At 39.5% G+C, this 12,480-nt stretch overlaps 1 protein-coding gene across 2 annotated transcripts in view; it reads left to right on the plus strand.

Moving 5' to 3' along the window:
• LOC126404571 (zeta-sarcoglycan-like) overlaps positions 1-12,480 on the plus strand; it is a 70,582-nt gene that overhangs the window by 25,499 nt on the left and 32,603 nt on the right. For both annotated transcript variants that reach the window (XR_007571497.1, XM_050067899.1), the window contains exons 4-5: positions 7,704-7,791; positions 9,116-9,238. Coding sequence is in view for 1 of the 2 variants with exons in the window: in XM_050067899.1 (XP_049923856.1) it covers positions 7,704-7,791; positions 9,116-9,238 (211 nt within the window). In the remaining variant the exon portion in view is untranslated. The remainder of the gene's footprint in view (positions 1-7,703; positions 7,792-9,115; positions 9,239-12,480) is intronic.

Here is a 12,480-nt window from a genome sequence, read left to right on the forward strand (position 1 = left end):
CATGCATGTGCTTCACCTCCGCTGCTACAACTCCATCCTAGGGGAAACACTGCTATGTGCGTTTTGTGCAACAGGTGGATGTGGTGGTCTACTGGTAGAGTAGAGAGAGAGCTAAGTAGCGTTGATATAGAGTAGAGCAGGGCAGAGAGATGGAAGCAAAATATATTAAACCTGGTGTTAATACAGCAGAACTGGAGAGAGGGGTGAAAAATAAATAGAGGTGGGCATGGCTCAAGTAGGGCGCAAAATTATAGACGGAGAACGATTGACACATTTTTCACTTTTCACTGACACTGTCATATTTGTGTAGGAATTAAGCTACAATACATGACGTATGTTGTTTTAATTAATAAATACAGTATGAATAAAGATTACATAACATAAAAATAACTGCAGTCTTTGTTATTTGATAGCCGCTTAAATTAAACAATTTTTATAGGGCAAGTAAAAACTGACTTCGGGCAAATAGATCTCTGACCAACTTGCCCAACCGGGCAAGTGAAAAAAAACCTTAGCGTTGAACCCTGAACTCTTATGTGCTCTTTGCTCCCAGGGTTTTTGTTGCACTTGGAGTAGCATGGGGAGTGTGGTTGTCGTCGGTTTTGCACCGCTGTCTGTCTCTCCTCTGCCTCAGTGAACACCATGCACCATTAAACTATACTTTCACACTGAGCTGAAATAAAAAGAGTGTAAGAGTGTAAAAAAACTTTACTGATAAAAAAAACAGCGTCATACTAGATTTTAGCTGTCGTTTATGGCGTGTTGTGTTTTACCGTAGGTGTGGCTCAGGCCCTGCTCTTATACAGACGGGAGCTCAGCTGAGTGGAGGAGATAAGGAGAGTGGAAAATTGGAGACAGCTGCACTCCGCATGTCTCTGCGTTAAAGCATGTGTGTGACAGCTGACGTTAAACAAAGAATCAGATCCTCTGTATAGCTCATTATAGCTGATACCAATCAGTTAAAAAATGCCTTGATCGTCCTCGATCCTGATCTTTGACACAAGATCAGGACATCCGTACAAATTATAATAAAGCCTGCAATGAACAGTTTAAAATTGTTATGTATGCATTGTTTTTTAGAGGAGTGAGGAAGTGAACCAAATAATTGGCTCTTGATACAATTGTATTCATGTTATTCTCTTGTTTTTCAGATGACACTTTTATTGCAATTTGAAATCGACTCTGAAAATGCATCTTTGCTTTGAATTTAACTCTCTCCCTCAGTCTGAGAAACAATGTGGTTTGAGGCAACACATTGCCCAGATACAGTTAATCAAATCTCTGCTGTTCAGACTGTTGGCTCTCCTTATCGTCTCGGGGGACCCTGACTGATTTATAAATAGCATCAGATGCAGGTGTATCTTTATTGGAGTGAAACTTCTCGCTCACAGACTCTCACCTACTTGCATTGGAGATGCGTGACAAAGATGATTGTAAGCACCAGTTGTGAATTCAAGTCTGCAGATGAGATGAGGGCTGAAGCCATCCACATGTTTAATTCTTACAGTTTAAAATCAAAGCTTTTGGAGCAAACTGCAGCAGCAGTGCCTCAGAGATCTGAACATCCTTCAAACCCAGCTCCCTAGAACCAATTTAATTTGGCTAACAGTATTACATTGAAATACAAGGGCCTTTTTAAATATGAAAATATTAAGTATGCCTGCAAACATGTTCCGAAACAGCCTGTACCCTGCATGGAAAGAGCCTGCCTGCAATGTTTGATATCTGGATGAGGAAAATTAAGACATAATAAGCGTGCCTTTTCAACTTGTGACAATTTTTTCTTCATTATATTTACTTGTTTAGCTCAGTATGCAAATGAGCTTCTAGCGCAACAATCAAAAATAATTAAAATTCAAACATATTCATGCAAATATTTGGTTAGGATTACAGTTAAATCCCAAGCAGTGCTCTTTATCTGTGCTTAAAACGTCTGCATTTTATTTTTCACTCACTTGCCTGCAGGAAGGTAGTGCCATCGTATGAGCTGGCTTTGTTTTAAACCATTTCATCGAAGCACTGTGCCGTGCTCCTGCGTTTGGCTGTGATGTTATTCATTGTATGCAGGGAAGCATCCTTTGCCTTACAGCAGCCATGGTAATTTTTCAGTCTGACGGGGCCCACTGCACCTACAACAACAGGCTCCATTTATGTGCATTCACTCTGATCTGCACTTGACCTTCCTCAACGGTCGCAGTGACTAAAAAGCCTTTTATGTGATCCCAAAGAAGTGTTGAGCGCAACGGCGTCTCAGTCATGGCCCCTCAGGAAACAGTTTAAGACCTATAAACTCTTTAAAGGGATGCTTCAAATCAAGAGCTCAAATTTCTCCATGATGCTGTGCTTTCTGGAGAACTTCTGTTCATGATGCGCATTTATATCGAGACGGAGCAAGCAGGGAATGAAAATAAACTGAATAACCTCTGCAGAGTTACACACCGCACCACACATTAGTGCAAATGTGAAGCTCTATCTAAATGCTAACAAATGTCACTTTTATTTACAAGTAATTCAACAGACAGAAACTATTAACAGGAACTGAATATTGTGAGATATGAGGGGGTCGGGAGTTCAGATCATCAGCTCTGTGAGCCAATCAGTGGATTTGCTTGTGGAGGCAAAGTAAACTTGTTTGGTGCTTTCCTGCTACTCTGAAAAATGCAAACTGTCTTGACAGTGCTGACCTTTAAGGAATACAGAGACTAAAGAGTCCAAAATGGAGGAAGATATCTCCACAAAAGCGATGCAGCATGGTGCAAAGTCAGTCACGAGACAAAAGTGTGTACAAATAAAGCTGCACTAATTAGTATTAACAATGGGTCAAATGACTGTGTGTAATGTGAAAGGGGTTAGTCGTGGTGATGAACCCACAGAGACGCTGTGCGGTGTGTTTCCGTATCTTTCAACTCATTGCTGTGATTTTACAGCCTGATACTTTACTGTTTGTTTAGTCTCCCTGCTATCAGGCGCTGATATCGGCCAGCCTTCTCCCTTCCTTCTGCTGTTTGTGTGTTAGCATTTCCAAATCCCCTTTGCTATGGGAAACAACAACAACCTCCAAGCTAACAATTTACATGCTGAAAATGTATTGATGAAGATTTGGATTGTACAATAAGGCACGCCTGCTTTTTCTGTTTCAGTAAATTGTGATGATTTGCAACGAATAAAACAAGTTATGAATGCACATCAGAAAAGCCCAGACACCGTCTCACAGGTCTCTCATGTCTCTCATGTCTATGATGCTGATCTGATGCTTATTCATCGTTGGACACGGTCAGTTGGAGTTGATTGGCCACCTTTAGGTCTGGTAGTAGCATGCGTCACTGACATGGGTTTCACCAGTGTACCAAGCTGTTCCACTTCACACAAACTTCTGCGATATCGTCTAGGGGTGTAAATCACCAGCTTCATCAAGATACGATATTATATCGATTTGTTTGGATGACGATACGATGTTTGCCGATATCACAAAGTCTGTCATGATACGATTTTGATTTGATTCGATTCGGGAGCCTGTGATCGATATGACGCGATTCCATATGCCCATCTAACACAATCATTTACATCAACTCACAAAAACAACTAGAATATGATTTGACCATTTTATTTCTGAGCTCTGTTTGTGTTTTGAGCGGAGGCGCGCTTGCCCAGAAATGGTGACACAGACATGCTATGTGAATTTCAAAATAAATGTGTATCTTTAAGATGACGATATGGATCGATGTTTTCATTTTGCATCAATATAACTGGATCATTAATCAATGAATCGATGTATCGATGTGGATCGATGTATCGTTACACCCCTAATATCGTTCTAGTAATGTTGTGCTAGAGCCACATACAGCCAGTAAATCATCTGTGTTTTTGTTCGGTCCTGTGAGTTCCTCCAGAGCTAAATTATAGTCACAAACTATCACATTTTGTCTTGTCAGTGTTTTTTTTAAGTAAAAGTTTCTTTTGCGGGTCCGTTTTAATGACTGCACTCACCTCCCCATGTGCAAATGTTCCATAAAAAGAAGTTCACCCCAAACACTACCTTGCAAGAGCACTATCGCTGCATCCTGGACGTGGTGCGTCCGACTATGATTGGTTTAAAGAAACACAAACACACCAGAGTGTTTATTTTTTCCCTGTAGAAGAAATATAATCGGTGATTCCAGACTTTTCTCTAATACTGACACAGTGCTGTGAAATTAGGTCTGGCTACACAAGACTGCTGTTGGTTTCACTCTCACCACTCTCATCAGTGTTTCTTGAGCACAGCAGGCAGCTGTTTTTGGTTTTTAAAAAAAACAGACTTGTCTCTGAATGAATGCTAATGTTGCACGATATCTGCTGGATGGCAGTTTGTAGGCAATTACTAAGTTTTCCATGTCAACATTTGTAAGATGATAGTAAGCCAGTATTATGATTACAGTTTGCCTGAATGCTATGGGGAGAAGGACTCGCCTTCCAGTCTGTTTTTGTCTCGTTCCGCTAATCGGCACGTTGATGTGATGCCATCGTAATTTAAATGTTAGCAGCCATCCTGAGAGCTCCACTTTGCAACACAATGAGAGCTCAACAAACTACACCTGCAGAGGTCACAACGTTAGGGGCTTATTTAAGTCACCAGAGGGTCTGAAAAGTCGTTAAATTTAGTGAGAAAGTCGCCAACAGAAGTGCACTGAATTTACAACACAAGACAAAACAACATCATCATTGTCAAACAGAATGTGGTATAATAATAATTTAATCCTGATTATCTTGTTTTCATAATTGTTGGAAGCCAAAATCAGGTCCATAGCATTACACCTGCCATGACATAGTTGCGTCCGTAGCAATGCTAAAGTATAGGCGTCATTTGCTTTGGGACCAGGATATTTCTGAGCACAAAAGTGGTCATTCTGAAAGTTACATTGCTGATGCTTGAAACGTTTGAGTTTGCTATAATTCCTCATCTGGTCTTGAATGTACTGTAGCAAGCGATGAAGAGCGAGCTGTACCCTGCATGCTGTTTGGCAGTGTAACAGTTAATAGGGGTCCCCTCTCAGTACACTACAGTGTGTACATGACGCACTACTAATAAACATGTCCCATAAATCTCAAGAGCTGGCACACTACACTGCACTTCCTGGGCCGGGGTCCTTAGCAATGCACCCTGAAAGTGTGAAGTCAATCAGACGAACGGCTGTCGAGAACATTGAAGAACGGACACACAGAGACTTCTGATGTATTTAGATTTCTGTTGCTCTTGTAAGTCTATACCTATACTCACAGTATCCAGGAGAAAGCAAGAACACAGTGTAGTGTTTGCTCAAGAAGATGCGCCTCTCAAGTGCAACCAGAGATCAAGAAGCAATACTTCCTGCAGCTTTGTTTTCACAGTTACTACTGTGCTTTTGACAGACAGACATAATGAACACAGACACTGCTGTGAGGCTCCAGCTTGTACATAAACATGTGGACCCATAGAGTCTGGTGGATTTACTGGGCACCTCACAATACTGACACAGTATAGCACATGTGATATGGATCGTATCATATTATTGTAAAATCTACAATACGATATCAGGTTATCTGTAGACAAAAGAAAAGAAAATACATACTCTTGAGATAACCAATAATTATTCAAAACAAAATAGCTACTCATATTTAAAATATATTCTCTGTGTCATAAGCTATTTTCAGTTTCAGTTTTTCAAACAGAAGTAAACTGCATGCTCACAGCAATAAACATGTACCATCATTCAAGTATCAGCTATAAAATTTTTTTGCAATTTCGTTGTGCTTGCATAATGACGATAAAGTTCTTGAACTGAATTAAACTTGAAAAATGCAAAACTGCCAGAAAGCAGGACAGGACCAGAGTTAAAATGTCTGCAGTGAAGAAAGGATAACACCTACGCTTGTCACTGATGGGAAAAAAACACAACTTCAGCTTAACCACCCTGCCATCCACAAACTCTACCTACACTTCATTACTCATCTTTGTATAATTTAGTTTCCATTTGCTCCATTTTAATCCTAATGTGGTTTAATTTAGTGGTTGATATGTAGAAAAGATTCACTTGTAAAGGCCTCATCACAGTACAGAACAACCTGCTGTGTGTTGATGCTGGTGTACTTATACAGACTGTGGAGATGCAGCAGTGACTTTCTTTAATGGCTGCTGAGTCTGGGGATTTAAAGGATAATTCTTAAAGGAACAGTTCATCCCAAAATCCCTATTTTCCCTCTTACCCGTAGTGCTGTTTATCAGTCTAGATTGCCTTTGTGTGAGTTGCAGAGTGTTTGAGATGTCTGCCTTGTCTCAAATATAATGGAACTTACTCAAGATAGTCGACAGACCTTGTTGTGAGAAGTTTCTTGGAGGAACTATTTTCATTCTACTGGACAACACCCACCAACAGTATCATCATGCAGAAGCGTGCATCCACTGCTAGCTTACCGAGCACCACTGAGCTCAACTGAGGAGGATGCCATTAATATTTAGATCTCACGCTGTCACAAGCATGAGCCTCTCTTCTATGAGGAGATGCACACTTACTTCTTCGTGGTGATACGGTTGGTGAGTGTAGTTTGGTAGAAAGAAAATCGTTCCTACATAAAACTGATTACAACAAGGTCTGTGGATTATCTTGAGTAATGGGGTCATGATTTCTGGAAAGAGACATTGCTGTTAAGTTTTTCAAATGTTTTTTGGCGCTTTGAGCACCACAAGCTGAGTGCCATCTAGTTCCATTATGTTGAAGAGAAGGCAGACATCTCTATGGCCGATGTCTCCAACACTCCGCAGCTCTCGCCAACACAACCTAGATGAGATAAATACAGGGTTCCTACAGTCATGGAAAACTTGGAAAGGTCTTGGAATTTCACAATGTCATTTTCCAGGCCTGGAAAATTCATGGAATTAGCAAAAATCATTGGAAGATTTAGAAAAGTCAGGACTTTTGTTGTATGTAGTGAAATTAATTTTTATGGTAATGCTCCATAGTTAACCTTCCACTTCCACTTATGAGGTTTAAAAAGCATATCCCTACATTCTTACATTTCCGCATTGTTCTTCTATGTATAATCAAATGCATTAAGAATACAATGATATTTTAATCATTTTCATTTTCCCTCATGCTTAAAGGTTATTGCCAGACTGATGTACACTCAGTGCTTGTATGACCTTGCCTGTAGTTTGAAGTATTAGAGGTCAATATGAACGAAGATTGGAAAAGTCTGCTGATTAATCTTCACACAGTAATTAACATTTGGAGTACAGTACACTACACAGTTCTGTTCATTTTATAAGTTGTGAATGGTCAGGAAGTTTTAAGATTGTCCATGAAAATGTGTGTCTGTTTATAGAATTAAAGGGGAGAGGAAAAATATGTATTTTTTGGGGGGCGTGAAGTGTCGCTTTAAAATAGTTCTACGGCAATTGCTTTAAAGAAACAGGGTTAGATAGTCGGTTTTAACTGTTGGCTCGTCTACAACTTGTCTGACTGCTTGTTTTTCTTGCCCTGTTGGACCTGTTGTTGTAGTGTCAAGTTTAAGTACACCAGTGGCATTATGACAAAGGCAAGTAAGTGGATAATTCACTCAGCTAAGATTCTCCCTCCTGCTAAAGGGATTCCAGTATAAGATTTAAGATCCTAATGTAACACATTTCTCTTCTGTCTGTCTCCCTGTCCTGGTGTCTTTCTTTCGTTCCCCATTCATGCTTCCCCTAGGACAGCTTGTTGGTCTTGGGGTCAGAAAAGAACGTGACGCTGAACGCCAGAAACGACCAAGGCCAGCTGACCGGTCAGCTCACAGTGGGTGAGTCTCCGTTTCTGACTACTGTACACATCCTTTTTATTTACAATTAGGCTCTTGGCTTTGACAGCTGATGGGAAACACCTGCTGTGACATCACTGTCTGGGGTGTGGCATCAAGGTAGTTTTTTTTTTTTTGTTGCCTTTGTGTCATTTAATGTTCAAAAGAATCATGTAATTATAATTAAGTGATCTGTTAATTTACACTTAGGTTCGGCCTTTTTTTTTTCTCCCTGCACAATTTATAAAAAAGTGATCTTAGGTTAATCCGGCCCTGACTGTAAATTGCCTGATCAGTCTTATTTTATTAATACCTTTAATCAAGATTAGCGAAACAATTCATCTTCAGATTCCCTTTAATCGTCTCTGTGCCTTTAGAAAAGACTCTCTGTAGTTTCTTCCAGACACTAACCTTTCATGCACTTATTGAAAGGGCAATGGATTCTTCTTATTATCATCAAGTTCAACCATCAGTCAGTCCAAATTACCAAAGTCATTTACATGATTAATGACCACTGGAAAGCAAATGACCTGCTTATTAACATTAATAGCTATTGATCTTAGCCAACATAAGTTGAGAGTTGATGCTGATTTGACAAGACTGGTGATATGACACTTTTTGGTCACGCTTGACCTTCCTCAGAAAATTAGTGCCTGCTTTTGTAGAAAGTGCATTTTGTCTGAAATGAGATGAAACTTGGCGAGAATAATTAAATTCCCCAGCCGTCGCAGCCCGTGGATTAATGGAAGAGAGAGGAGAGAGCGAGAAAGGGAGACGTTAAAAGTTTCTGCATGCACATCTGGAAAAACACCAAAGTCTGGAGAGCAGGAATTAATATTCCTCAACAGCGGAACAGATTACTGATTTGTCTCCATCCATTGTGAAAGCATGGCTGATCCAGCTTTGTTGGGCGCCTTTCATTTGCAGAGCAAGCACTCTACACAGTATTTCAGATCGCTAATAGTCTTACATGCACAAACATAGTTTCCCAAAGCTGATTTGCGGAGCCATGAGGCAACCTTTATTTGACAGCGGCATTTACAAAAAGAACATTATTGTTACAAATGCAGACTGTTAGTGTTTTTAGGTGGAAATCTGTTCTTTAATGCTTTTTCATTATCAAACTAAAATATACTTTTACTCCTGGAAGTACTCCCAAAGTATTGAACGATGCACTAGAGCTAAACAAATACAAATAGGTTGAACTCTCAGCGTCCAAGTCTTGGAATTGTATTTGCAGCACCTCACTGAGGTGTAATCAGCAGTGGTTAAAGGAGTTTTTTGTTGAAAGCCAGGAGCTCCATAACCTGGATGTCTCTCTCTGTAGGACCTGAGGCTGTGGAGGCTCAGTGCCAGAGGCTGGAAGTACGGAGTAAAGATGGAGGCAGACTGCTGTTAACTGCAAATGAGGAGGAGGTCATCATGACGACAGAAAAGTTCACTGTCACAGGTAAATGAGATGAACTCTCAGTCTATAATCTTCTGGTCCAAGTTGCGCAAGAAATTTAATTTGGATCACAATGATTTATTGGGAAATACCGTATTTCTCTACCTAGGATCAGCTAATCCATTTTACCTTTGTGTCAGTTGTTCAAAGCAACATTGGATTGTATCGCCCTAATCAAGATACAAACTTTTCAAGATTACTAAATATGGATAACCAGAGCTCTAAATCACACTACATAGGGATGCAATCATTAGAAGCTTATTTTGACTGTCATTGTAATTCATTTAAAGCAGCTGTGCGGAACTTTCCATTTTTGTTGATTATAGCGCCCCTTTTGGTCGAAGCGGTATGACACCCACAGCCTGGTGTCGTAAATTTCCGACTCCAGCCTTCGGCTTCATTCGTAAAATCTTGACTGCAACCGGCAATTACCGCATGCATTTGTTTTGGAGAGTGAGAGGAAAATCATAAATGTTCTGGTGTAGCTCTGAATTTCTTATAAACTGAGGACAACTGCCTGCTGTATATTTGTGTTCATGGTCACAGTCACAGATAATTTTGTGGCGTTTGTTGTAACGTTACTAGACAAAAGCGGTTCACATCAGCTAACGTTACATTTAGCTTGCTTATAACTTCCATGTCGTCATATATTGAAGTGAAACAACGTCTAACAAGTTGCGGTATATTCTCTAAATAAAAACAAAAATTACATACCTGTCGATTAGGAAAAGGGCCAACTCGGGATCAGTTTTAAAACCTTTCAGATCTCTTAGCTCTCTCCACTTGGTGAATGCCCGACCGAAGTTTACATGCGTTTGGGCTCGAGCCCTATCACTGTCCCGTTTACCCTTCTTCTGTTCTTCTGTTCGTTTTCTTTTAGATGGTGCTCCTTCTTTATCCGCCATGACATCAAAACTACAACCAAGTCCTTATAGACACATCTGGTATAACTGTTATGTGTTCAGCAATGCCCGTTGCGTACCACTTACTCGAAGAACACTCTTTGTAAACACAGCTCTTCTTCTTCTCTCAATTTATTGGCGGATCGCAAACAACTTCCAGGTGCATACCACCACCTACTGTACAAGAGTGTGCAATGTGTCCAAAATCATTCACTACTCCCTACTACATGTCATTTAGCCTGTTTCTTAAATCCTACTCGTAAACACGGCTCCTTCTTCTTCTGTGGTTTAATGGCTGTGGGCCGCTGCGGGCGTGCAGACTTACTTTCGCCTCCGGATGCCGTATTCTGGTTTGCTGACTTCCGCTGTGTCCGACCCGACCGAGGCTACGCTAAATAGCCATATAGAGAAAGGCTTTTTTGTTGCTGTTGGGTTCAAATAAATATGCAGACCTTCAAGGGGGGGTGATATGAACTAGGGACAGTTTTATGAATGGTAAAAATTTCCGCACAGCTGCTTTAAAATGAAAGAAGATACTTAAAATTAAAGGTCTAGTGTGTAGAATTTAGTGGCATCTAGTGGTGAGATTGCAGAACTGACACTTTTCCCACGTGCTTCTTGTGAAGCTGAACTACAGTGAGTTACGTGAAAAAATGAACGGCCCTATCTAGAGCCAGTGTTTGATTTTAGGTGATTAGAAACAAATGAAAACGTGTTATGAATATTTTATAGCATTCCTGCCAATAGATGCCCATAAATCCTACACACTAGACCTTTGAGTTGTTTTTTTTTTTTTTTTTTTAATTCTGACAACTATTTTGGGGATTATTTTACAGGGAGAAATTTTTTTTTTTTTTTTGTGTTGTTTTTTGTTTTGTTTTATTTAGGGGTGTGCCATATAATATCATTAATGATAATACCAGTATAATTTTTAATATGATATGAAAAAATTCTTTAAACCAAACGTCACACTGTTACAAATTACTGAACAAGCATGGCTGAAAGCGAAACTATTACCGACTTCACAGTGGTTCTAAAAAGAGAAGCAGCTTCAGTAGTGTGGAATAAACTGTGGCATCCTGAATGTTTTATGAACAGCCTTGGACTCTTTTAGAGACTTACTGCTCAGAGGGAACTCATTCAGTGTCTCTCCCTCTCCTCTTCCACTCTGCTCACCTGGGAGTCGGTGTCATCAAGTGATTTTGTCTTAAACCTTTGGTAATGTAAACCTACATGATGCTCGGGGCTCGACAGAAAACTACATATATGTGAATGTGTGATAGTTCTGGTATCATAACAGCCTGTCACAGGTTACAGTGTGATGATTAGAGGAGAAATGGCAGAGCATAAAGGTCGAGGTGGAAAAAAAATAACTCAATCATTTAGGATTTTGCTAAAAGAGAAGGAGATCACCTGTTGATTTATATACAGTATATGTAGATCCAGGGTACATTTTTTTGTATGTGGGAGCTGTTTAAATGTGTGATATATGGTAGATTTGATTTTGTTGAACTATTAATATTGTATACAGAATCTGAATTTCACTCTGAGTTACTGTTGTTTACAAACTAAAGAAATGAGAGGTCATTTTGGTGTAGTTTTTACTGAATATTTGTAGGCAAACTGATTAACATGTAAAACTATATCACTTATTTTGTTGCAATTCTATGTTCCTAAATTAATTAAACATTTTTTTTTACTAATTTGTCATATTGTCAAGAATATTCGCAAAAATACCATGAAATGAGTGCAAAATACAGTAGAAATGCATATATAGTTTAATAGTTTAAAAGTTTTGTTCCTCATATCCACCTTAAATCCACTCTCCAGTTTGGGTCTAAGGCGTCCCAATCCTACTAAAAAGCTTTGAGTGACGCATACTGAAGGTTTGATCCAGGTCAAACTCAAACCTAGATTACATGATTTTATCTGATTCAAAATCCTTGTTGTTTTTTGGCCAAACCATTTTCAAAATTCAATTCAATCTGAAGTCGGATGACTCCTGAACAACTTGGCCCAGGTGTCTGAGAAATGTAAATCTGTCCAAAATGAGCTAACAGAAAACGAACAGGGTGAGTAGGTTTGAAATTTCCAATACTGGTACCTCTACAATACACTCTACAGTAAGTTTCTGTAGCAAAACTAAACACTTTTGATATTTTGCAAAGAGTGATGGAAAGATCAGTGTCTACAAAATGCATTTTTTAAGTTAACACAAGTCAAACATCTCAAATGTTAAATGTTGTCTAAACACCAGCAGCCGTAGAACTTTGGAGGAATAAAATCCAGTCTAAAATTGGAAAAATCATCATATATCTGATCAAAGAGAGAAGGGAACCAGAG

The sequence above is a fragment of the Epinephelus moara genome, chromosome 17 (genome assembly GCF_006386435.1).
Source record: "Epinephelus moara isolate mb chromosome 17, YSFRI_EMoa_1.0, whole genome shotgun sequence".
Classification (NCBI taxonomy): domain Eukaryota; kingdom Metazoa; phylum Chordata; class Actinopteri; order Perciformes; family Serranidae; genus Epinephelus; species Epinephelus moara.